General features: G+C 45.6%; 1 protein-coding gene across 1 annotated transcript in view; it reads right to left on the bottom strand.

The window, feature by feature from the left end:
* CDYL2 (chromodomain Y like 2) overlaps positions 1-27,692 on the bottom strand; it is a 158,335-nt gene that overhangs the window by 39,135 nt on the left and 91,508 nt on the right. Inside the window, exon 2 of the mRNA XM_055552020.1 lies at positions 12,918-13,506. Coding sequence (XP_055407995.1) covers positions 12,918-13,506 — 589 coding nt within the window. The remainder of the gene's footprint in view (positions 1-12,917; positions 13,507-27,692) is intronic.

Here is a 27,692-nt window from a genome sequence, read left to right on the forward strand (position 1 = left end):
AATCCTTGGCTTTATGCTTCTGGGGGTGCTGTCATCTTCTCCCACCAGCCCTGCCTTTTTCCTTGCTCATTCCGCCTCATTCTATCAGACTCAGTTTGCGTGTCAACTCCTCCAAGAAGCCCTCTCCTAACTCCTTTCCCAGGCTGGCTTTGGCACCCCTTCTTGTAACTCCCTCAATATCTTCTGCGTCTCTCTCCATCATGCTACGAGGGACTGCCACTCAACAATTCCTGGTACACAGCAGTCACTCAATGAGTACAGTTAACAAATATAACAAGGGATTAGAGTATACAATATATAAAATGCTCTAAAGAAAAAAAAAAAAGCTTCCCAGGTGGCTCAGTGGGTAAAGAATCCATCTGCAATGCAAGAGATGCAAGAGACTTGGGTGTGATCCCTGGGTTGGGAAAGAGTCAAACACAACTGAAGCAATTCAGCATGCACGCATGCAAGAGAAATGGGCAGAGGATTTAAATAACACAGCTAATATTTATCAAATGTCTACCATGTGCCACCTAATATTCTAAAGGCTTTCTGTGAATGAATTCCCTTATTCTTTACCACAACCCCATGAGGCATGATTACATCTACATTTTATGAATGAAGCCTCTGGCCCAGAGAAGCTGAGCGATTTGCCTGAAGCCACGTGGCCGAATGCCTGGTCCACCCACCCTACTGAGCATCATCCCCTGCTCTGCTTGGCATGACGAGGCTCAGGCCCCTCCCAGGGGAGGACGCACAAGTGTTGGGAACGTGAGAAGACGCTCACCCGCACTAAAATCAGAACCGCAGAGCTTGGGAAAGCGTGACAAAGACTGGCAACAGCCAGAGCTGGCGAGGGTGTGTGTCTCGGGAAGCCGCCTGGACTCCCATCAGAGAGGCCAGCTAAGTCCCTGCAAGCCGTGAGAGCCCGGGCAGCCAGAAAGGGGGGGCACATCCACTCCCCTGACACAGATGGAGTTTCAGATTTAAAACACAGTGTTCTCACCACCTCCAGTCTCTACCCAGATGCCACCTTCTCAGTGAGGCCCCGGTTTCTTACATGTGCGCACGCCCACAGAGGTGGGACTATCCTTGTTCATCATCCCTTCAACAGATCTTTGAGCAAAGAGAATGTTTTTACACATGCAACATATAATGTGTAATAAATATACATAAATATATATATACAAGTTGCATAAGCTGAGAGAGTAGTCCTGAATGATCCATAGGGAAATGTGAACATCAGTCACCTCTAAATAGGATTCAGGGGGAAAAAACGGAGGGAACTTGAATGTTTAAAAAGCTTACACTTTCCATAGTGTTTCAATTTTTTGAACTAAGTTACTTTTTAACTTTAAGAAGGAAGGGAGAGAAGGAGGGAGGAAGGAAAGAAGTCTGGGGGCACGAAAGGCAGGGGACATTTTGGGGACTGCAATTAGACAGGCCTCCATCCCACACCATTTCTCTCATGAAAACCACCCTGAAACAGTGTGAAGGAATCAATTTTCTGAAAGGTATAAATAAAACTCACAAGAACAAGAGCAAGAAGGGACAAGAGTGGATACAGCTTTTCGCCACGTGGATGAGAAATGGGACGAGGCAGGGCTGAGGTCATGCCCAAAAGTTTCCACCAAGTGCCTGAGAGGGGGTGGCTGAAATGGGGGCCACCCCCCAAAAGCCTTTACAGCTCAGAACTCGCAGGTGCCAAGGACCAAGGAGAGCAGCCCTGCCCAGCCGTGGAAACCAGAGGGTGGGGGAGGCCCGGAACTGAGTCAGAACTGCGGGAGGCCACCTGAGACTGGGCATCTGGGCTGAGTGCACTGGGGAGGGTGCTGGGCTGGGCAGCCAGAAGTGGACGTGTGACCGCAGCGGAGGGTGGTCACAATTCCCTTCTTCACTTTTACTGCTGACATATAAGCCAGGAGGAGATTTTGCTATTTCGGTCTTTTCTGACAGTTCATCCATAATACAAGATCAGAAAGTCATCAGGAAACCCTAAATCAGAAAAGTAGGATCAGTCCTTCCATTCTTGACCGCCCCCCAAAGCAACTGGTCCTGTAATCATAACTAGGGTTGGGTCCCCGAGTATCCCAGCATCTCCTGCCCTGGCCCTGCCAGCCTTCAGAAGTCTCCCTGAGTCTTCCCCTCAACACAAGCCCACCTCCTCCCCAGCCTGCCACCCCTCTGTATGAGTCTACCTTCTCCCCAGGTTCAAAGACAAGAGCAGACAAGCCCAAAGACTCAATGAGCATGTGCAGAAAAGATTCAGCCTCAGTGATGAGTTAAGAAATGCAAACACGATTGGGCGACTGAACTGAACTGAAAAATGTAAATTTTTATCTTTATTATTACCTATAAAATTGTTTTCTCAATATGAAATGTATACATTTTATCTTATAAAATAAAAGATACTGAAAAGTAAAAAAAAAAAAAAAAAAGAAATGCAAATCAGAGAGACACTGAAGTTCCTCTTTTTTGTTCCCACAAATAATGCTGACAAGACAATGGCAAAACTAAAACTCATTACCTCGTTGGTTACTTTGTTTGCTGGGGAGAGGGGCAAAATCACCAGTACAATCCTAGAATAAACGCCTCTGGGAATTTATTCTAAGAAAACAATTCAGAAATAACGCAAGACAAAACCAAAGAAGTTTTCAGTTCAGTTGCTCAGTCATGTCTGACTCTTTACGATTCCATGGAAGTTTAGACCCAACCTGTGTCTAGCGACAGGAGACTAGGTCAAATGTATGTTTTCTTATATATATATATATAATGGCATGACTAAAATTATAAACATGAAGACCTGACCAATATGGAAATAGGCATATGCTATGTTGAGCAGAAAAATCAAGATGCAAATGTTGTCATACAAAATGTTTTCCATACACACAGACACAAATATAGATACACACGGGTGTGTACATGCGTGCACACACACACACACACACGAGCAGAACAGGCTTTTTCCCACTGTGTGATTAGGGTCTGCGAAGAAAGTTAGATAACACACAGCAAGACAGTGTGACAGAGAAGTTTTTAAAAGCCCCGAATCTCAAAAGTAAAAAGCTGGTCAGGGGACTTCCCTGGCAGTCTGGTGACTAAGATCACACACTCCAAGTCAGGGCCCCCCGGCTCAGTCCGAAGTCAGGGAACTAGATCCCACATGCCGCAGCCAAGAGTTCACAGGCCACAATTAAAAGACTCCGTGCACCGCAGCTAAAACCCAAAGCAGCCAAATAAATAAATGTTTAAAAAAAAAAAGCAAAAAGCGGGGGTCAGAATTCTGACTCTGGCATGTTACCCTCTGGGGAGTCCTAACTTCTTAAAGGCTCAGTTTCCTCACCTGTAAACTAGAGATGAGAAAGACACCCTGCTCCACAGAGTTGTCAGGATTGGCTGAGCTATCGCCCGTACGGTCCTTAGCGCCACACCCAACCACAGCAAGGACGTCTTCAGTGCCTGTTATTGATGCCATTGCTGTTATCATTATCACTAGTAAGGCTCCAGCCTTTAGAGGGCTTGAGTCAGCTCCTCTCCAATAAACGCGGATGTGAGATGTGCCACGTGGAGAGGCGTCGTGGATTTGGAAAGTGCCTCCTGTCCCGTGGGAGCCGCAGCTGGCCTTCTATCTCTAAAATCAACAAGGAAACTTAAGCCGAGTTCAAGGCCCGCCAGTTGTTCACAAGTCCACACCAAACAGATGATTCCATTTACATGTATTGTCTAACCCAGAGGACAAAAGCCATGCTTCCTTGTTACCAGCTGGCTTCTGCCCATACAGGAATATAAACCCACGTGTCTGGACTGTCTTCCCTCGTGACTCTGCTATGTGGGAGTGGTCTGCTGGATAATGCACCCCCAAAGATGTCCCCATCCTCATGCCCAGAATCCCGGGATACGCGACCTGATGTTGCAAAAGGAGCTTTGTTCAGAGGAGGCCGTGCGAGATCACACAGGACAGCCCCGATATCACCACAAGGGTCCTTGAGAGAGAGGCGGGAGAGGCAGAGAAGGAGACGAGACGGTGGAAGCAGGGAGATGCGGGGCCACGGGCCAAGGAATGCAGGCGACCTCTAGAAACCAAAGAAGACAAGAAAACTGGTCCTCCCCGAGAGCCCCCTAGGAACACAGCCCTGCCAGTTCACTGTAGACTTCAGACGTCCAGGACTCCAAGAGTGTAAATGTGTGTTGCTTTAAACCACTCAGCGTGTTACAGCAGCCACAGGAAAATCATGCGGGCTGTTGCTCCACTAAGAGCACCTGCATTTCGTAGGTGGAGTCTGGGGTCTGGGAGTCGCGCTGTGGCTGCGCTGCAGCTCCACCTGGACATGCCTGAGAGCTGCGCTTTAGCCCCAGTTTCCTGGGGCGGCAAAGGGGCATGTCTCTGCAGACAGTACTCAGGGCTCCCAGGCACGTGGTCAGCACTAACTGTTTTGAGATATCATTTACTAACTATAAAATTCACCCATCCAAAGTATACCATTTAGTGATTCCTAAGTGCACGTGCTGAGCTGCACAACCATCACTCCAATCGAATTCGAGAACATGTGGATCGCCCCCAAAAGAAGCCCTGTACCCATCGGCAGGCATTTCCCTTTCCTTTCATTCCCTCAGCCTCTGGCAACCACTAATTTGCTTTCTGTCTCTATAGATTTGCCTGTTCTGGACCTAGCAAATAGAGAGTCCTACAGTAAGTCGTCTTCTGGGACCGGCTTCTCTCACTCAGCCTCGTGTTCTCAAGAGTCATCCACATTGTAGCCTGTGTCAGCGCTTCATTCCCTTTTATGACTGAATAACATTTCATTGTCTGAACATAAAAAGTTTTGTTTACCCTTTCATCAGCTGATGAACACTGTTAACTTTCATTTTCTGCCAATTCTTCTAGCCCTGAAATGAACTTTGATAATTAAGGGAATTCCCTAGAAGAGCTGTGAGTATGTATGTGTGTGTCTTTTACTATAAAGAATAGAGGTTTAAAAAAAAAAAGACATAAATGAACAGACTTACAGCAGAAACAGACTTACAGAGTTCAAAGACAAACTTATGGGTACCAAAGGGGAAATGTGGAGGGAAGGAATAAATTAGGAGCCTGGGATTAACAAGCACATGCTACTATATATAAAACAGATAACCAACAAGGACCTACTGTATAGCACGGGGAACTCTATTCAATATTCTGTAACAGCCTATATGGGAAAAGAACCTGAAAAAGGATATATATATATATATACATATATGTATGTATGTATAACTGAATCACTTTGCTGTATACCTGATACAAACACTACACAGCAAATCAACTATACTCCAATAAATTTTTTTTTAAGAAATCAAGCCTAGTGGAAAATCCTCGTGCAGAAATGCTGAGCCAGCATCTTTGGAACCCCTGAAGATGTCTCATAGGGAGGCCCAGGGATGCTGGCCAGAACACTGCCCTAGGACCCTGGGGAAGCTTGCTGGTTTGAACCTAAATCCCTGTAATGCCTTTTTGTAAAAATGGGTCACAGACCTCTGAGGGCTTCAGCATTGCCAGACCTGGCACTAAGGCCCTACCCAGCCCCTCCCATTGGCACTCCATGTCTGCACCCCTCCAAGCCTCAGTTTCCCCATCTATAAGCAAGGCTGATGATAGCTAAGCTTGTTATGTTGCTATGTTGTCCAGTTGCTAAGTCAGGGAGCCAATGAGGGGATTAAATGACAGGCACTCATCAAACACAAACAGTAAGGCTTCTACTACCGTGGATCCCAGCACTGCATCATCAGGATGGTCTTTGTAGGGCCAGCTGAGGGGGGTGGGTGGAGCTGGAGCCCTGGTCCCTGGGGGTCTACTAGCTTTTCACCAACATCTGCAAACCAAATTTTACCACTGTTTTGAGACCCTTTGCTGACAAGGTACCCCTCACAGCTTGTGCCTGGCGGGGCAGCAGAGGACTTCCACTCCCCACCCCACCCTCTTTGGTTCACCACTGATAAATAGGACTCGGAAACAATTCCTAAGGACTCTTTTTTGAGGTGGTTGAGAGAGAAAAACAATATCTGAGCTGGCAGTGAAAGTGATTAGTCGATTTCCAAGTCTTGACAGTGGTCAAGATTCCATCGGTCTCCTCTGGATGCCAAAATCAAACCCGGGATTGGGGAGCCAACCGGGAGAGTCGATTTCCCCCTTGGATCTGCCGTGGGTCAAGCCGACAGTCAGATTTTCCATCACAGTCAGGCACTTTCCACTCAGAGGCAGTGGCCAAGTTGGACGGGTCTGCACACATTACCCATAAAAGGGTTTTAAGTTCATTCATTCGCACAAGTCGCTCACTTGCCACGCTTTGAAAGACAAAACGTAAGAATTCCTTAGGCTCTAGTGGCTGCTATACGTCTGGAAAATGACCCACTTTTGTAAAAACAACAAGGCTGGTCAAAGTCTGCTGGCCTGGGAGTGGGTGTCTGAAGTATGTTAAAGGAACAGCTGTGCCCAGGAAAACAGATACCTGCCTTCACAAGAGGCCCCGTGTAGACACCCTCTTCGGACTTCCTGTGATTCACTGAGATGGCTCGGGGCCACTGCCTCTGACACTCTGGATCTCGGGACAAGCTGGGCACCTCCAGAAGCAGTGGTGATTCTAAAGGTCATGAACTGGGGTCGAGTTCAGAGCATGGAGTGAGGACTTTCTGGAACAGTCACAATTTTGAGGAAGTATCAGGGAACTGTAACAAGCCCAGGGTAGGGGGCGTTATTCAGGACTTTTATCACTATATCCTTAAGTGAAACTGGCCTCTAATTTTCCTTGTTCCTCCCTTCCTTGTCCAGTTTGGAAACCCAGGTTATGCCGGCCTCATCAAAGGAGCTGGGGTGTTTCCTATTTTTTTGTTTTCTCTGCAACCATTTGGGTATGAGAGAGATGCTTCTGTTGTAGAATATTGGGTAGCTGCTGCTGCTGCTGCTGCTAAGTCACTCCAGTCATGTCCGACTCTGTGCAACCCTGTAGACAGCAGCCCACCAGGCTTCCCCGTCCCTGGGATTCTCCAGGCAAGAACACTGGAGTGGGTTGCCATTTCCTTCTCCAATGCGTGAAAGTGAAAAGTGAAAGGCAAGTCGCTCAGTCATGTCTGACTCTTGGCAACCCCATGGACCGCCCCCCCACCAGGCTCCTCCATCCATGGGATTTTCCAGGCAAGAGTACTGGAGTGGGGTGCCATTGTAGGCTTGCCTGTAAAACCACCTGAGTCCTGTGTGCCTTCTTCTCTCTTTTTGTGAGGGATGTGGAACGACTGATTTAATACTGGAATTTAAAAGCCATTTCCCTTATTCAGGTTTTCTAGTCATCTGTGAGTCTGTTTGCTTAAGTTGTATCTTTTTTAAGAAATTGACCACTTGCTCCTGGGTTTGAAATTGAATGTTGTTGCCATTTAGTTGCTAAATCGTGTCCAATTCTATGCAGACCCCATGCACTGTAGCCCATCAGGCTCCTCTGTCCATGGGCTTTCCCAGGCAAGAATACCAGAGTGGGTTGCCATTTCCTTCTCCAGGGGATCTTCTCGACTCAGCGATCAAACCCATGTCTCAGGCGTTGCCCGGTGGACTCTTCACAGCTGAACTACCAGGGAAGCTCTTCAGGTTGAATGGCACATAGTTAACCTCAGTTTCTTAGGCTCAGAAGGATTACATCCATCCATGAGTAAACAACAAGGATGACCAAGTGGTTTCTGCCCTACCAACAACCCCCCCATCAGAGCGTATTTTTATCAGTGACCAGGAACTGCCTTGTACTGCCTGGGAGCCAGTTGAGCGGTGATCTAGGGACTAGCTCTGGAGTCGGCCTGCTTGGATTTCTCTCCTAGTGCCAACCTGAGCACTTGTAACCTCAGTCTCCTCCTCCGAAAAATGGGTGGATTAACCACAGCTGACGCTCAGGGCTGCTGTGAGGACCACAGAAAGGACTTCGTACACGCCGAGGCCGGACAGGGAAGTTCCCACATGGTAAGACTTTCGACTCAACAACTTTGTTCCACAAACTTGCACCTTATGAATTCTCATGAAGGCAAACTCAAAGTCCAGAGCAAAAGTGCTTCAGCTTCCCAGTACCACCAGCTGGCGTTCCCAATCATCTCGGTGCTAACTTGTCCAGACCGGTGGTTCTGAAAGCTGGGTCCCTGAGCCAGCCACAGCATCTGTGAACTTGCTAGAAATGCAGAGTCTCAGGCTCTCTGCCACAGCGGCTACGTCAGTAGGGGTAGGCGCCATAATCGTGTTTTAACACGCCCTCCAGTGGATTCTCAGAGAAGGCAACGACACACCACTCCAGTACTCTTGCCTGGAAAATTCCATGGACGGAGGAGCCTGGTAGGCTGCAGCCCATGGGGTCGCTAGGAGTCAGACAAGACTGGGGTCGCTAGGAGTCAGACAAGACTGAACAACTTCACTTTCACTTTCATGCATTGGAGAAGGACATGGCAACCCACTCCAGTGTTCTTGCCTGGAGAATCCCAGGGATGGGGGGGCCTGGTGGGCTGCCGTCTATGGGGTCGCACAGAGTCGGACACGACTGAAGCGACTTAGCAGCAACAGCAGCAGCCAGTGGATCCTGATGCCAGCTCCACACCCGAGAGCGCAGGGTTCTTGAAAGTCACCGGGCACTTCCTCTGTTCGCGTTTAATTCTGAAGTGCTTTTAAAGCACAGTCACTCCACGAGGATCAATAAAAGGAAAAACGATAATCGTGGTGAGACAGTGAGTAGGGAGAGATAAACAAACACGGTAGAAGTGAAAGCTGAGATAATTTTACAAGATCAATGGAGAAGAGATGGCAAATGTTGTGCGTTTGTGTGGGATGACTCATTCAATGATGGGAACAGTTCTGAAAACACTGAATCAGGCGGCATCTGAGACGCAGCGCCTGTGCTACAGAAGACGTGAGGACGGCGATCCCCAAAATTCAGAGAAACGTGAACACGGGGCCATGGGGTCAGCGTCGACAGTGAAAACTCACTGGCTTCATGGAAATTCGGGGAACACCAGGCACCTGTGTGTTGTGCTTCGGGCTCAGAGTCAGGGATGTGTCCACAGGTTAAAGGCTCATCTGAATCTGTCAAGTATTAATGCTTTGGGCTTCCCTGGTGGCTTAGGTGGTAAAGAATCTGCCTGCAATACAGGAGACTGGGGGTTCAATCCCTGGGTCAGGAAGATCCCCTGAAGAAGGGGATTGCTACCCATTCCAGTATTCCTGCCTGGAAAAACCTGGCAAGGAGGAGGAGCCCTGGTAGGCTACAGTCCATGGGGTCTCAAAGAATCAGACATAATTGATGCTTTGGCGTATTTTGATGAAACTGTGCTAACTAATTCTGGACCAGACTACAGGGGGAGTTCACTAATTCAACAGCTTTTCCGTATAGATGAAACAGGTTTGTTTTAGGAAAAAAAAAAAAAAGAGTGAAAAAGAGAGAGAGAGATGCCTGGTAAAGAGTGTATGAACAAGAAGGAGAAGTTATTTCAGGTTTTAAACCTTTAAAGAACTAAATCACATTCCTACTTACAAGCTTAAAATTCAAGGAGTAATTCTGAATCTACCAACAAAGGACGTGGACTATGAACCATTCATCACTACAACCAGACGCTTCCGTGAGAACTGCTGTATACACCATGGCTGTGAAAATTCAGCATTTAAAAGACACAATCCACACTCCGCCCCCTGAGATTCATTGATGGGCATAGAGACCATTTTTAACAAGCTCCCAAAGGGACACTGAGGCAGATGGTATCTGGACCACAGAGCCATTTGTCATTACGGGAAAAGAATCAGAAGCAAAAGCCGTCCTGGGCCCCTGCATGCACTTCACAAACATTGCTGGGGAAAATGCTGTCTGAAACCAAAGCACCACCCGCTAGAGCCCCAATTTAGCACTTGTTCCCACAGCTCAGATCGGGGAAGTCAGCAGTAAATGAGTAACGTGTTACATAAGTTGCTTTTCTGTATGCAGAACCTTAATTCACCAAAGAGAAGTTGAAATCATATAAAAAGCAACAGCCCTCCCCCAAAACAAATGCTGGGAAAGCCTGGCCAGGATCTCCCCATCTTCTGCCAGGCAAATACGAGGCCCCTCTGTGCTGAAAACCCTGTTGCTCCCTCTTTGTGCCCCTGGGGTTCTGGGTCAGTGGTGTACGTGGTCAGAGAAGGCGGGGCTGGGGAATGGGGGAAGAAGAACATTCAGGGTCCGTGTGGGCATGGACACTGGCTGTACCAAGGCTTCCCCCTGCCTGAAAACATAAGTGGAATCATGTTTTGCTTGACTATACCTCTGACCCCTGGCTGGAAAGTTCTGGAACCACACAACCTCCTGTCTTGGGTCTTCTTCAAGAACTCCAAACCTCGCATTTTCTCTCTCTCTCTCTCTCTCTCTCTCCCCCTCTGGCGAGGATTCTCAGTCTTTTTCTCTTCCCAGTTACTCCAAGACTTGGATATGAAGCTATCTCTAACTAGAGTGTTAAAGGCTGACCATGGCTTGGGCATTTATCACCCCACTGACCACAGAAGATGTCAACCCAGGTACAGAAAGGCACACCATCTATGTAACAAACGTGCTATTCCTACCAGCGTGTCAGCCTCAGAAGTCTTCTCAACAATGACCTAGAGACACCCAGTTTCAACTTACTGGACAGCAGGCTCTAAGTTTCAAAAGGCACAGCCCTAACCTCCAAGCACCTAGCATAGTGACCAACTCTTGCAAAGAACAGAAAAAAAGTAAATTGACAGCTGATATGAAACGTAACTGCCACCCCATTTTACCACGGAGCAGGTCCCCAAAATGCAGGAGAGCCACCAGGAGGTGCTTGTTAAAGACCCACCTTCTGGGCTCCACCCCGGACTTAGGAAATCAGACTCTACAGAACCTGCCTTTTAAGAAAGTGCCAGGGAATCTTACACATGTGACTTTGAGGACCACTGCCTTAGCCTTACGAGAACCCGAAGGACACCAATATTATAGGATGCGATTAAGCCAAAGGACCTTTTGGGAACACTCAAAGCCAAACAAGAGAAAGGCAAGTGACTTCCTCCTCTCTATGCAGGCGTGGGCCCAAGTGGAGTACAGAATATTCAACACTGGGAATAAATAAGGCCAAGAAGAGATCAGAAACAAGAAAAGCCCAGAGAGGCACTTAGCATCAACGAGGCCACCAGTAGGGCCGGCAGGCTTGTCCTCGTCTGTATCCCCTGGTGGCGGGGTACCATGCCCCATCCTGAATCAGGTGGTATCGACCAGACCCGAGGACGGAGTGCACACAGCTGGCAGCCATGTCGCCTCTGGAAAGGGGCGCTGAAGGAGAAGCAAGCCTTTATCACAATCTCCACAGGCCTGGCGTCCCTCCACCCTGCGGTCTGGCGGCTGGAGTCAGCATATGGCCCTCCCTGACACTGCCCCCCACCCTGCTCTCAGGGCAGCCCCCTCCTGAGCAGGGTGGGGGGCGGGGGTGGGGTGCTGCTACCAGCCAGGGCGCCAGCAGTCACTGCCAAGCCCCTGGGCCTCCAGCCGAGGAGCCGCCAAGGCTCCCCTGCCCGAGACGGGGAATCCCTCCGCTGCTCGACTGTCACGGGAACGTCAAACACCGGTGTTTGTGCCAGGCCTCATTCACACGAGCCCACTCCTCCCCGAGAGATGGATTTTTTAAAACAAACAGCTTTTCCATATGCTAGCAGGCAGAGTCATGTCAGCATCAGGGATCCCCAGACAGAAACGTGAGTCAATCTAGGGCAGAGACTGCTAAATCAATCCTGTTTGGGTGAAATTCCTCTCTCTGGAGAAACAGGGACCTCAAAAGCGGATTGCTCGGATTCCCCCCGGCAGAGAGTCCCTGAGGATGCTCTTCCCAGCCACGCATACCCTGAGCGTCCTGAACTCTGACATCACTATCCCCGTAGCGTGCCTTGTCACCCCATCCTTCCGGGAACTCTCCCAGCCTGTCCGACCTGCCTCCTGACACCCTCTGCCCACATGCACTCCAGTTCCACCCAGGGCATCGGAGGGCCCTACTGCGTTGGGCGCAGGTTGTCCACACCCATTACAGGATTTCCTGACGTCCCAAGGCCTGGAGTCCTGGCGGCTAAAGAGAAAAATTCACCACGTGGACACACAGATATCTGAGAAATGAAGCAAGGCAGGTAACAAGTGTAGACAGCTCACCTGGAAGATGTGGCCACTGAGGACTCAGTCGGGAAACCATCTGACTACTGGGAGAATGTCAGACTCGAGAGCTCGAAAAACCTGGGTCATTGTCTCCTCTTTCCCCAGTTGTGACTATGGGGCCTTGGTCAGAGGGAGGGGGGATTCCAGCATCTTTGCTGGGTGACTTGCAAGGGGCAAGTCAGGCACCAAGAAGGGCAAGAAGGCACCAAGCCAAAGGAGCCTAGGCAGGCATCCAGGCAGCCTCTGTGACCTAATACAGACCGGGGGTCTGATCATGCATATTAGTGTGAGATGCGGGCAGGGAGTTCCAGCTGAAGGGCCAGTTTGGGGAATTCCAAGTCCAAACTGGGTCTGAGAAGGAGGAGCAGCCCCTGGCCCAGACTCCACCTCTCTGGGCTATGGTGCTGGGTTCACAATGAGATTGAAAACGAGGGCCCTGGGAGGCATGTGAGCCCCAGAGAGACACTGGCCCCGGGGTAAATGAACATCAGGTTCTGGGGGTTAGGGACTCTGAGCTGACCTCAGGGCAGGGCCTCCAGAGCAGTTACCATGGCCTCGGGTGTCCCCGAGGGCAGCTGGGGATGTTGGACCTGGGACTGGCCTTGGCCAGAGCATCAGTGGCTTGGCCTCCCCCACCTACATAGGCATCCGGGAAGGGCAAGGGATTGAGCCCGCAGGGCCCCAGGTAAGAGAGCCAGGGCAGGGGTCCTGTGTTTCCCCAGGCTGCCCACAAAGCCCCATCGGAGAGGAGGAGCAGCCACATACCCAGCCCGTTCTCCGCCAGCACCGCGGGGCTCCCATCGCAGTCGCCCAGGTCCTGCTCGCCCACGTCGTTCAGATCCAGGTCAGGCTGGTGGGACCCGTCTCCAAAGGGCCTCTCGTCCTTCTCAGAGCCAGCATCCCCATTCTCCATGCCGTTCTGTGCCTTTTTCAGTGGCATGATTTGCAGGCCACTGGGGGTAGTCCTGTAAGACACCGTCTTGGCGGCCCGGTCCCCGCTTGCGGGGGGCTTGGTTGAATAGCCTTTCTTGGGCTTGGACAGGGAAGGGTTGACCCGCTTCCGTTTGTGAGAAGTCCCTTTGCTCTTGCCGGCGTCCGAGGGCCTGTGGGGGAGCTTCTCGACCGAGGGTCCTCGGCCGTCCCGCAGGAGCTTGGAGGCGCCGGGCTGCTTCCCCGACTTGAGCCTCTTGTCCTTGGCCAGGTGCAGCCCGTTGAACTCATCGATGAACTCCTCACAGTGCAGCAGGTGGTGCTCGGGCTCCCAAGTGTCCTCCGTGCTCCCATAGCCTTTCCACCGGATCAGGTACTCCCATTTTCCCTTCTTGTTCTTCCTCTTGTCTACAATCCTTTCGACCTGGGATGTGGGAGGAGAATCAGGAAAGAGAGAGAAAAGGAAAAAAAAAAAAAATTCAAATCATTGCCATATCACAAGAACAACACAAGGATAGAGGTGTCCATCCTGGCTAGGGGGGCCAGGAGGCTGACCCTCCCAGGAGCCTTCAAGAAGGCTGGTTCATTTCAGGAGACAGCTGAAGGGAACCAAAGGCACACGTATGGTTGTTTCCCATGACAACTGCATGATGCCATGCCTGGCTGGTTGCCTCTACCTGTCTGTCCGAGGCTTGCTCTTTTTCTTTTTTAAAGATTGGGTGTGGACCATTTTTAAAATCTTCATTGAATTTGTTACAATATTGCTTCTGTTTTACGTTTTCCTTTTTTTTGGCCCTGAGACATGTGAGATCTCAACTGCCAGGCATGGATCGAACATGCACCCCCTGAATTGGAAGGCAAAGTCTTAACCACTGGGCCACCCAGGAAGTCCCCAAGGCTTACCCTAGCTCAAAATCACATTGTGTGCGTTCGCGTAAGGTCTTTATTCTTTTCGTGGCACAAAACTGGAATCAGACTTTTAAAGACCAATTTGGTGTGGGTTTTCCACCCACTCTGCTAATGTGTCCTTCCTTATCATAATACTAATGATTAGTAATGTTTGCTGGGCATGTGCAAGGAGGCAGACGCTACTAACTGCTGGGCATGGATGCTTTCATTTCATTTTCTCCGAACAATAACCCAATGCTGTAGGTGTTCCTCCTATCCCCACTTTACAGAGAGGAAAATGGGGCTGAGAGATTAAGTCAGTCAACTAAGTTCCAAGCTGGTAAGAGCAGAACTGGGAATATGAACCACTCTCAGCCCAGATTTATTTTCTTACTCACTAGGTCGTACCAAATCTCTCAACTATAAAAATCTTCCACATTGACCAAAACTGCCTGGAGTCAGTGACGCCCAATATCCCCCTAGCTGGCTCCCCTAGCTGCAACATAACAGATACAACTGCCAAGCAAGGTGATGTTATGTACCTTGCATAACCCCCCAGAATGTACATTATTACTGCTCCATTTGATAGAAGAGGAATTAAGTATGAGGCAACCGGCCTACAATGCAGGGCTAGGGATGGTGGAGGTAAGATCCGAACGTAGATCTGGTTTTCAAGTCATGTACTACTCTCTACATAGCGTCAAAGGTCAGGGAGTCTCTGTCTTCAAGTGTTATCATGGGAAAGCACACTTACAAAATGCCAGTCCCAAAGCTCATAACTGGTGAACAAGGTGAAGGGTATGCTGCTGCTGCTAAGTCGCTTCAGTCATGTCTGACTCTGTGCGACCCCAGAGACGGCAGCCCACCTGTCCCTGTGATTCTCCAGGCAAGAACACTGGAGTGGGTTGCCATTTCCTTCTCCAATGCATGAAAGTGAAAAGTGAAAGTGAAGTCGCGCAGTTGCGTCCGACTCTTAGCGACCCCATGGACTGCAGCCTACCAGGCTCCTCCGTCCATGGGATTTTCCAGGCAGGAGTACTGGAGTGGGGTGCCATTGCCTTCTCCAGGTGAAGAGTATACAAGGGTTTATTTATTATTCTCTCAACTTTATAGGTTTGAAATTTTTTAACTAAAAAAAAAAAAATTCTCTTGCTCTACCACAAAGAGCTAAATTTCAAAGGAAAAGTAAACTATTACATTCAAATGTTTATTATATTTCAATGTCAATGTCATTTTCTAGGGTGGAACTTTGACCCAAAGAAAGTAATAAGTGAGGGTGTGCTCTCGAAACTCATAGAAAAAAAAAAACCCAACAATATGAGAGGGGAAAAGTGGTTACACTTAGAGCTGGCAACTGTTAAAGACGGGTAATAGGTAAGTGTGGGTTCATTTTCAACTGTTTATGTTTGCATATTAGAATTTTTATGTTTAAAATTTTCCATAATAAGAAGTGAAAATTTCTGAAAAGTGAGATTGTCTCCCAATATCTGGGTATAACAGAAGCTATGCAAAATAATTAAACGACTTTCATTGCTTTGCTCTTAATAAATATCTTAATAGCTAGACCATATTGCCTCTTTATAATACTGCTTCTTCATAGACAATTTAAATTGTTTCCTTAATTGATTCATCTCAAATCAAATTGGCCTATTTCTATTAAAATTTGTTTCCTTCTAAAATGCGCTATGAACATCTGTTTTGGATTGATTATATAATTTTTAGAAGTATCACACAAACTCTATAATAGCTTGAAAAAGTAAAATCATGCCAAACTAATCAAACTTTCAATCTCTGAGTCAAGGAATGGGGCTAGCTGGGTATTCATTTGTGATAATGTTGCAGAAAGTTGGGAGTGTTTGTGGAGGAGCCTGCAGTTTTGCACATTTGTAGGACTTGGAAGGGGAGATCCTCTGCAAGTTTACAGAGGGAGGAAAGTGCACAAGCAGAATGGCACTGCTGGGAAGAGCAGCATTCTGGAGAAGGCCAGCCTAGGGGTGTCAGGAGGAAGCCCAGGTATGTCTAAGGGCTATGAGTTAAGGCATTTGTGTGGGCATGGAGGTCTCCAGCTTCAGAAAGCATATGCTTGATCTCCAGGATGGAGAACCTTCTTCCCCAGGATGAAGCAGAAAAACCATGCTAAATAAACAACCAATACAATGGTTGGTAGGTAGGTGGATGGATGGATGGATGGATGGTTGAATGGATGAATGATCAGATGGGTGGATAATGGGATGGATGGATGGATGGATGGATGGATGGATGGATGGAAAAACGGATGCTTGAATGGATGAATGAACAGATGGGTGGAGAGTGGGATGGATGAATGGATGGATGATGGATAGATAGACAGATGGGAGGATAGTGAGATGGGCAGGTGATGGAAAAATATACAAATGGACAAATGACTAGATGGATGGGGGATGGGGGATGGGTGAAAGGGCAGGTAGAGAGGTGAGTTCAGGAATAAATGGGTGGATGAATGGATGGCTCACACTCATTAAATGAGCTTAGTATAGTACTTAAGAATGCAGGCTATGGAGCAAGACTATCTGGTTTAAAGCTTCTAAGGAGTTGTGTGTTCTTGATCAAGTTACTAAATCTCTTTGGGCCTCAGATGACTTGCCTAGCAAGAGGGAAATAACAGCACCCACCACCTAGGGCAACCGTGGAGAATATACAAATAAGGTGTTTAGCATTCCAGGGTAAAGGTCACTTCACCTTGCATATCCTCCTGTGAATGCAAACCTGGGTAGTAGCTAAAGACAATGTGTCCCCACCCAGCAGAATAGACATCCTGAGGGTATTCAACTCCTCCCTAGGAGAGTCTACCTACTTAGGTAAGTCCTTCTGAGTGGGGGAGATGCCCTGCAGAGGAGAGCGGCTCAAGAAGCCTTTAGTCAGCAAGGGTGCAGGGTCTATACAGCTACCTGGGGCCACACTGGGAGAGCAGCTGGTTTTCTTCCCTCCTGGTTACTGGAGGATTCAGTCACAGTTGGCTAATTTATGGGGGACAGAAAGGCCACTGCTTCCACCTCTGGTCCTATCCAGAAAGCTACTGGGTGACTTGACAGTCATTTCTACTTAAGTTAACCCAGTACCAACAATGAGCAGTATTAGCAGGATCATTACTAGCCTGATGTGCAGGAAAAAAACGATTGGCTCTTCCACTTTGTATATACGTGACCCTGGGCAAGTTGCCTAACCTCTCTGTGCCTCCCTGTCCCCATCCGTTAAACAGAAATAGTAATAATAAGAAGAAGAGCTTCCCGCAAGGTTGTTGGGAGAATTAAAAGGAATGAGGTGTGATGAGAAAATAAAGTGTCTTGAACATCAGTCACAAAGCACTCCAAGATGAGTGGAACTGCTCTGAGAAGTACAAAGCTTCAGGTGACAAGAGTGCTTTTATATACATATTTTTCTTCCACAGTTTACACACTTTGTAAAAAAAAAAAACAAAAAACAGTTTTTTTTTCAGGTTTAGAGAAGCAACTGCTTTTTCTGAAAGACCAAAATGCCCACGAGGCGCTCATAGGAAATCTGGCCCCCAGACACCCCCTGAGACTTGGAATGCACCATCTCCTGGGACCTAATCTCCTTCTTTACATCCCTGTACGGGTTTTCTGACCCTCTTTTCCTCTTCTTCTCAGGAAAGCCTCAAATAGAACCAGAAAGCTAATCTGTTCTGTGGATAATAAAAGCCCACGTTATTTAGGACTTGAGTGTTAAATGACTGCAATATTCTCTCTGGAAAATCTCTTTCCCTGAAGCTCCCCCAGCCTCCTCCACTGTCCCTGACTCCTTGCACCTGTTGAAAACAGAGACCTGAGCCCCCAGGTGCTGGCAGTTCTGCTCCTGAATGCCCAGCCTACCTGCACAGCCCTCCTGTACTAGCTGAAGCTCACCTTCTAAATGCACACCACTGTCAACCCCCTGAACCCGCAGTTACCTACCAACGCATGTTAAAGTCACTCAGTCGTGTCTGACTCTTTGTGACCCCATGGACTATACAGTCCATGGAATTCTCCAGGCCAGAATACTGGAGTGGGTAGCCTTTCCCATCTCCAGGGGATCTTCCCAACCCAGGCATTGATCCCAAGTGTCCCACATTGCAGGCAGATTCTTTACCAGCTGAGCCACAGGGGAAGCCCTACCTACAACTGCATGAACGCTATTGAAAAAGCATGTACCCACACACCTGCCACCCTCTCTTTTCAAAGGTAAACAATCTGAGGCCCTGAACGATTCCTTGGAGTTCAACCAAATCATTAATTAACATTTCCCCTCTGTGATCCCAGCTGATACAGATGGTATTCTACCGCAGGTGGGGGCAGGGAAATTTTGAGGCAGTTTTTACCAGCGCTGCAATGACAAGTGGACGGCTGTGTCGTTAGGAACAGGATGATGCCAGTCACCTTCAGTGGTACATGCTAAGTGAACATGCCAGGAACTGTACTAAGAACCTAAAAGACATTAGATTTCACCTTTCCTCCCGAGCTTTCCCCCGAGGAGCATTCTCACCACTGACAGCTGAGGAAGCTGAGGCTCAGAGCAGGTATAGATAACTTTCCCTCCATCACACGGTCAGCAGGCAGTCAGCCAAGACTGGAACCATAGTTTGCCTGACTCCTCGGCAGGAGTTCTTGGCCACTGGCTACACCTCACTGGTGGGAAGCCACTGGAACCACGCAAGCAAGTTGCCAAGCACGTGGACCAGCAAAGCAAAGCGACGGGCACTGAGGAAGAAGACCGCTTCATGAAGTCGCTCACCCAACACTCTAATGAGTCCACACACAAGGCACCGCAGGCCCTGGTGAACCCGCAGACCGCCAGGACGGTGCCCACAGGCTGCGGGAAAGGGAGCACTTCAGCGGGGCAGCACAGAGTCTCGGGGGTAGTAACTATGAAAAGTGCTCTGACGGTGGAGAGAAAGGGGCTGTGACAAGAATGGCTACTTCAAATCGGATGGGCAGGGAGGCTCCTCCAAGAAGGAAAGGGACCTTCAGAGATGGAGAAAACCTGGACACTGAGAGGCCTCTCCGGGCAGCAGGACAGTTGCTGCCCACGGGCAGGTGGACCAAATCACAGCAGCAGCACCTAACACTCACTCAGCACTGACCAAGCACCAGCCACTGTCATACGCAATCGTTGCATAGCAGATTAACACTGTATATATTAACTCATTTCATCGTCAAAATATCCAAATGAGGTAGGTAACTTTATCCTCTTTTTTATAGAAGGCAAAACTGAGGCATCCAGAGGTTAAAGACTTTGACCAAGACCCCACCTCTGTCAAGCAGTGGACAGCTAAGACTTGGTCTGGAACGTCTGGGCTCCAGACCCCCTGCTTTCAGTGATGACACCATATCCACTCCCCACCCTTACTCAGTGAGCCCAACCTGACTGAGGCTGATGCTGTGTCTGTAGCTGCTGATGCTCCCCCAACTCCTGCCAGGTCCCAGAAAACTTACAGCAGCTGTACATGGCTTAAAAGCGGCCTTCTAAAGAGAACTCTAATTTGAAAAGATACAGGCAGCACGTATTCATGTCTGCACTGTTTACAATAGCCAAGACATGGAAACAAATGTCCATCAACAGATGAATGGATAAAGTAGATGGAGACACACACACACACACACACAATGGAATATTACTCATCCATAAAAAAGAAAGAATGCCATTTGCAGCAACATGGATGGACGTCGAGATTACCACCCTAAGAGAAGAAAGTCACACCAAGACAAATATCATATGATATCAATTATACATGGAATCTAAAATTAATAACACAATTTATTTACAAAACAAAAACAGACTCACAGACATAAAAAACAAATTTATGGTTACGGTGACTGCAGCCATGAAATTAAAAGATGCTTCCTCCTCGGAAGGAAAGTTATGACCAACCTAGATAGCATATTCAAAAGCAGAGACATCACTTTGCCAACAAAGGTCCGTCTAGTCAAGGCTATGGTTTTTCCTGTGGTCATGTATGGATGTGAGAGTTGGACTGTGAAGAAGGCTGAGCGCCGAAGAATTGATGCTTTTGAACTGTGGTGCTAGAGAAGACTCTTGAGAGTCCCTTGGACTGCAAGGAGATCCAACCAGTTCATTCTAAAGGAGATCAGTCCTGAGTGTTCATTGGAAGGACTGATGCTAAAGCTGAAACTCCAATACTTTGGCCACCTCATGCGAAGAGTTGACTCATTGGAAAAGACTCTGATGCTGGGAGGGATTGGGGGCAGGAGGAGAAGGGGATGACAGAGGATGAGATGGCTGGATGGCATCACCGACTCGATGGACGTGAGTTTGTGTATACTCCAGGAGTTGGTGATGGACAGGGAGGCCTGGCGTGCTGCGATTCATGGAGTCGCAAAGAGTCAGACACGACTGAGCGACTGAATTGAACTGAACTGAAGGGGAAAGGTGGGAAGGAGGGATAAATTCAGAGTTTGGAATTAGCAGATACACACTACTATAAATAAAACAGATAAACAACAAGGTCCTGCTATATACCACATGAAACTATATTTGATATCTCATAATAACCTACAATGGAAAAGAATCTGAAAAAGGATATATATTTATAAGTGAATCACCTTGCTGCACACCTGAAACTAACACAACATTGTAAATCAACTGTACTTCAATAAAGAATAGTGGCCTCCTGAGTTTGTCTCTCCTGGGGTCCCCAGCACGCCGTGTGGGACTCCCTCCGTTCCTGCTCCCATGCTCCATCAGTTCAAAGGGAAGTAAAACAATTATCAGTCATCTTCCCTCTCCCAGCTTCCCACCAAACCAAAAGAGGACGTAAAATGACAACTGCTCAGGAATACAGGACCAGATGTCCAGACTCCTAAAGGAACGCCCCTCACACCAGATGGGGTTGGATTGAGAAACTGGGGGTTACTAGTACATCTTGACCTCTGAATGCAAAGAGCCAGGCCAAAAGGGAAGAAAGGACAGTGATGTCCACTTGGGCTCTCTGCCCACACATGCACCAGAGAAGCCATCCCTGGACATTTCCAGAATCTTGGACCTCAGACCTGACAACCATGAAGGCCTCTCTATCTGCACCCTTTCAGTGTCTTGGGACAACTGCCTTGGAGGTAGAATGGCACAGGCTCCCATTATCTGACATGGGGGATGAAGTCCTTGGGTTTCCCTGGTGGATCAGCAGTAAAGAATCTGCCTGCAATGCAGGAGACCCGGGTTCAATCCCTGAGTCAGGAAGATCCCCTGGAGAAGGTCATGGCAACCCACTCCAGTATTCTTGCCTGGAGAACCCCACAGACAGAGGAGCCTGGTGGGCTACAGTCTATAGGGTCACAGAGAGTTGGTCATGACTGAGGTGACTAAGCACGCAAGCACACGTATAGTCCTCAGGAAGAATTAAGATGGAGTAAGTTCTGCAAACAACTAGGTATGGACTGTACCAGGTTTAGAAGACTGTGGTTGTTTCAGATAATCTCATCAGAGAATAAGGCAGTACCAACAGGCAGCATGTCCTGCAGCTGAACTACACTAAGGAAACAGAAGCAGAAGTTCGGCTCAGAGCCATACAGTTCAAGCTGGCTTCTGGGTGAGGGTCAGAATGGGGGACTCAACAGCATCTAAGTGAGGAGAGGACCAAGAGGAATTCCCACACCCACTCTGTTGGAAAACACTAAACCAGAGACTCCTCTTTGATCAAGAGCACACAGACGATAACTGGTAATGTATTTATAAAAACCTCTAAAACCTATCAGAACACGATCATAACTAAAAATTCTCAGGAACATTACACTAGAAGTACTACTGTATATTTTTGGATAGCATTTGTGTTGTGATTTCAGACTATAGAAAATATGACCTCTTTTTTAAAAAGAGTGAGGAAAAAGGAAAAAAGATAAATGATGATGATGAAATCAATAGGTTGAGAAGGGAACTGAAATGAAAGAAGACTCATTTACATAAGAAAGAAGGTAAGCAAGCCAAAGGAAAAAAAATGCCAGCAAAGAAATAAAATTCCCACTGGAACCAGGAAAGGACAGAGCCAACAAGCAGAAAATCAAATCAGTGATGTAAACAACATACTCGAAACACTCTCCAAGAATGCAGAAGAAAAGGACACAGAGGTTTTTAAAGAAAATATTGAGGAAAATGAGAGTAGACATATAGGAGGGTTAACAGAGATCCAAGAAATGTAGGTCTGGCAAAGAGAAAAAAATCAAAATAAGACAAGAACACTAACAAGGAATAACAAGAGACATCTCTGTATCTTGAGTCTGCACGTCAAAAAAAGATCTCTTTTGGGGGAAGCAAAGGTTGAGAATAAATCAGCTTAATTTCTATTTTTGCAAACTTTCTTGATTTCAAAGAATTAAACTCCCCACCTCACACCCCAGCCTTCCCCCATCCAAAATGGTACACAAGTTGAAAACATAAATAATGTGAACTTAAGAAGTTTAAAACCAGTCAAGTGGACCTTCAGTTGAGAAGGAAGGAGGAAGACATTTTGTTCGTTAGGGCACAAAATAAAAAATAAACCATTTTTTAAAAAAAGAGTCTGGAGGATCTCGTAATGCCAGAAAATAAGATAGGGTTTAATCAATCAATAAAGCCCAACTGATGAGGAAATGCCAAAGAAGCCAACTGAAACTGAAAGAGTGCCCAGTGGCTAGAACAATTTGAAAAAAGTAAATAGTGATAGTACTACATTCATAACCTAAAAGAATGAAATAAATATCCATGAGGGCACCTGAAATAAATAAGTGAATTAATTATCAGAATTGGTTGCAGGCTAAATCTGGTCCTGGGTCTGTTTTTAAGAACATACCACACCCACTCGTTTATGTATTAACTATGGCTGCTTCATGCTACAAGACTAGTTGGTTGTGTAACAGAAACTGTGCGGCCCACAAAGACTGAAATAATTGCTATCTGGTCCACTGCACAAAATGTTTGCTGATTCTGAACTAAACAAGTGGAGGATAAGGGACAAATATTCCTCATAGAACGATTTGAAATAATAAATGTAAAAAGAATAAGGGAAATAGAAAAACCATCATTAGAGCAGCATAGTAATAATTGCTACAAACACGATCCACAGATGGATGCTAAAATTAGTGGGTAAAATTTTAAAGAGAAACAGGATATCTGCATAGCCTGAAAATATTTCCCCCAACTACCACCGCAGTTTTAACAGCCCTCCAATTAAACCACCCCCCCCAAAAAAGTATGCAAAGAAAAAAGAGTAACTATACAGTGCAGAAACCTGGCCCACATCTGTGATCGAGGTTACATCACCTGTGATAAATCGTGTTGATGTCACATAAGTCTGATCTGATTCACTGAGAAGAGCACTTATTCTCTGTGGAATAATCCCCCAAAACCCATAACCTATTGATTAAACAGCAGACAAATCCAACCTGAGGGAACTCTACAACATACTTGACCAGTATCCTAGAAAAGTGTCAAGGTTACAAAACATAAAAAGACCAAAATATGGCCTTAGATGGGAGGTGACTGAGGAAGAGTAGTAACTAAGTACAACGTGGTATCCTGGACTGGATCCTGAAACAGAAAAAGACACTCATGGAAAACACGGCTGTGCTGTGCTTAGTTGCTCAGTCGTGTCCGACTCTGCAACCTCATGGACTGTAGCCCTCTTGGCTCTCCTGTCCACGGGGATTCTCCAGGAAAGAATACTGGAGTGGGTAACCATTCCCTCCTCCAGGGGATCTTCTCAACCCAGGAATCGAACCCAGGTCTCCCGCTTTGCAGGTAGAGTCTTTACCATCTGAGCCACCAGGGAAGCCCAAGAATACTGGAGTGGGTAACCTATGCCTAAACTAGTGAAATCCTAAGAGAGTCTGAAGGTTAGTTTACAGTGTAACACCAATGCTCATTTCTTAGTTGTTATAAATGCACATGGTGTAAGATGTAAATAATTATGAAAACTGGTTAAGGGGTATATGGAAACTCTGTACTATAGATTTGTGAAAATCTATAATTATTTCAAGCCTCTTTTTAAGTACAATTGCAGGTTACACTAAAACTTAAAAAAGCGTCCAAATAATGGTAACAACAATCATAAAACCTAACAATTTCAAGTACTCATTATATACACTTATTCACTTAGTGAGAAAGGTTAAAAGAAATAACAAAAATATATCAGGCAAGATCAAATTTTGTAAAGAATATCAAAGTAAAATGTGAGGAGCAAAAACACATTAAATAGGAAGGAAGATTTTTTTAAATTAAAAAATACTAAATACATAATAGTCATGAATTTTTCTGTGTCAGATAGCAGATCAAAAAGTAACTTTTAAAAATTCAACAGAAAACTGGTAGAAATAATCTGAACTGAAAAACTTAAACTCAATATTTTCAGGCTAAAATAGATCAAGCAGATGAAAAACATGGACATAAAGAATCTGATGTATAAATATGATGGTTCATCAAGTAAATATTGCATATATTTGAATGAACACAAACTTTTAACTGCATAATTTGTAAACAAAATAAACTTGACAAAATTTCAAGAAAATCATCCATAGAACACATCAAAATCAATTAAATACTAAAATATCAGAGGAAAGATCCTCTAATGAATGTCAAAAAAGAAGGTATTTATGAACTATGATCTCTAAATACACAAAATGCTAATATACTAGATAACACATTTAAAAAATAAGTCCCAACCACTTATAAGTGAAACAATGGCCCTAAGTAACCATCAAATAAAGAGCTAAGAAAATAACTACAGTAACAATTTTTTTAAAAATCAAAAAAATGGGGACACACATAATCAACAGTTGGGCAGCAGAAGGAAAGAAGGAAGGAGTTAGACATCTGCCCTGAGTAATCAGGGAGAGAAACACAATCTCCTGGGAAGAAAGAGAAAGGCATAAATATCAAAGTAGAAATTAGTAAAACAGAAAATGTAAAAAGGCTGCACTCATTGACATTCAGAAACTGATTCTTGAAATAAAGAGCAAAAAATGGAAGAGTAGGCAGCCCTGAGGGCTTGTTTCTCTACATAAACACTGAAAAAATCAAGCAAAACATCAGAATCAGTCTTTCTAGAATCTGGAAAACACGGTTTGTAACAACCAAACTGAATGGTGAATCAAGAAAAACCCAACTCAAAACTAGTAGGAAAGGTTTTTTTGTCATTTTTTTAACTTACCCTTGCCCCACCCATTCCCCAGCTCAGCAGCGGTCTTGAATAAAGCAGCCCACATTCCCAATATAAAACCATGTTCCTTGGTTCTGGAAGGAGCAGAGCAAACCTTTTCTTCAAAGAATTGTGTTTGTTCTAACCTGTCTAGGGGCTACATGAAGAACTGACATAAGCACTTGTTTTTATTTTGCTTGAAACTTATTCAGGTTGGTAAAACATTTATGCAGACTAATTCTTTCAGAACAATGTAAGATTGCAACATCGGCTGCCAACTGGGGCAAAAGAATACAGTTGAGAAAACAAAGTACAAAGTCCTGGGAAGAAAAGATGGAGAGTTTTCTTGGGAAGTTAAGGCACTCAAAAAACCCTGACTGTACCAAGAAATTTAGAAAGCTACACACATTCCCAAGGCAGGCTGCATGCTCAGAAAAGACCAAGGATGGCCCTACAACTTTCGCCTCTGGCTAATCTCTAGCGTTCATGCATGCAGGAAGTGAAGACTAAGGCAGAGTTGTAAATGGCCTGGCTGAGCATTGAAAGAATGTCCCAATACAGAGCCAATCTGAGGCTTCCTTTCTTCCTTCTTCCTTCCCTCCCTCCCTCCCTCAATTCCTCTCTTCTTCTTTTATTTCTGTTCTTTATTAACTTCTCCTGGCATGCAAGGAAATCTGTCACAACTAGCTTAACATATGCTAAAGGAACAGATTTCGTAGATCATCCATGATGAAGAATACAGACTTTATAAAAACTGTTTAGAAAAGCCTCTAAACAAATAGCAATAGTCCACAATGAGCAACAAAACAAATCCTTAGAAGTGAGGAAAGCCTACTTTCCAGAGTTACCACATTATAATATTCAAACTGTCTATTCTTCAACAAAAATTATGAAACATTCAAAGAAACAAGAAATATGACCATTCACAAAATAAATTAACAGAAATCTTCCCTAAGGAAGGAAAGATATTGGACTCACTAGACAAAGGCTTTGCATCAACAGTCTTAAGTAGGCTCAAAGAGGTAGAGAAAACTATGGACAAAGAGTTAAACTAAGCCAGGACAGCAATGGCTTAACAAATAGAAAAATCAAAAAAGACACAGAAATTATAAAAAAGAACCTAAGAAATGTGGGAGACAAAAAGCACAACAACATAAATGAAAAATTCATTAGAGAGTTTCAGTAGAGAATGTGCACAAGCAGAAGAAATAGTTGGCAATTTGAAGATAATTCAATTTAAACTGTCCAGTCTGAGAAGCACAAATGAAAAAAATAAAGGAAAATAAACAGAGCCCAAGAAACCTGTGGAACATAATTAAGAGTAACAACATACACACATAACGGGAGTTCCATAAGGAAATTCCACCTCACTGCTTTACAACAAGAACAACAAAAATCCAGACAAACCCATGTTCATAACTTGCCTAGAACTCACCACACAATAGATATTGAGGCAAAAACAACTTAGCCCCAAATCTCAGGTGTTTGTAGAAGGAGACTGAATTTGATCAGTGATGAATCAGAGACTGGATTTGATCACCTCAAGTGATGCCACTAGTCACCAGCTCTAATGGAAAAGATGAACAATGCAGAATCAGAAAGAAAAACTCAGTGGATACAAGGAAATTACAAGCAAGGATAGAAGGAAATAATCAAGCAAAAGTGCTAGAAATCAACAAAATAATAAGAGAGCAGATAGACTGATCAGTAGAATTAACAAAGCTGAGGGAGGAAGTCAGAAAACTTGAAGGTAAGTCAATAGAAATTAACAAAATTGGAACACAAAGAAAAAAAATAAGGGAAAAAAACAGGGCATCTAAGAATGATATAAAATAGTCTGACACACATGTCAGTGGAATCCCAGAGGAAAAGAAAGGGTAAATAGGCAGAAGAAATATTTGAAAAACGAATAGCCAAAGTTTATCAAACTTGACCAGAGTATCAAACCACTAATCCAACAGTTCAGAAAACACTGAGCAACATAAATACTACCCCCTCCATACCCAAAAGAAAGCGATATAATACAAAGCAATATACCAACTTGTATCATATTGAAGCTGCAAAAAAATACAATCAGAAAATCTTGCAATCAGTACAAAAGAGACATATTTCATACCAAGGAACAAAAATAAGCATTACAGTGAAAAAAGTAAAGTGTCCGTTGCTCAGTTATGTCTGACTCTTTGTGACCCCATGGACTATAGCCCACCAGGCTCCTTTGTCCACAGGACTTTCCAGAATACTGGAATAGATTGCATTTCCTTCTCCAGGAAATCTTCCCAACCCAGGATTCAACCTGGGTCTCTTGCACTGCAGGCAAATTCTTTACCATCTGAGCCATTTCAGACTTCTTATCAAAAACCATGCATGATAGCACAGTAAAATAACATCTTAAAGGTGATGGGAAAAAAACGATGGTCAATCAAGAACTTGATACCCAGCCAAAGTATCTTTCAAAGATGAAAAAGGAAGAATTTATCATAAAAAAACTAGGGAATGAATCTCCAGCAGACCTATTCTACAAAAAATGTTAAAGGACTTTCTCAGATAGAAGGAATATAATC

Source organism: Bubalus kerabau, chromosome 17 (assembly GCF_029407905.1).
Source record: "Bubalus kerabau isolate K-KA32 ecotype Philippines breed swamp buffalo chromosome 17, PCC_UOA_SB_1v2, whole genome shotgun sequence".
Lineage (NCBI taxonomy): Eukaryota > Metazoa > Chordata > Mammalia > Artiodactyla > Bovidae > Bubalus > Bubalus kerabau.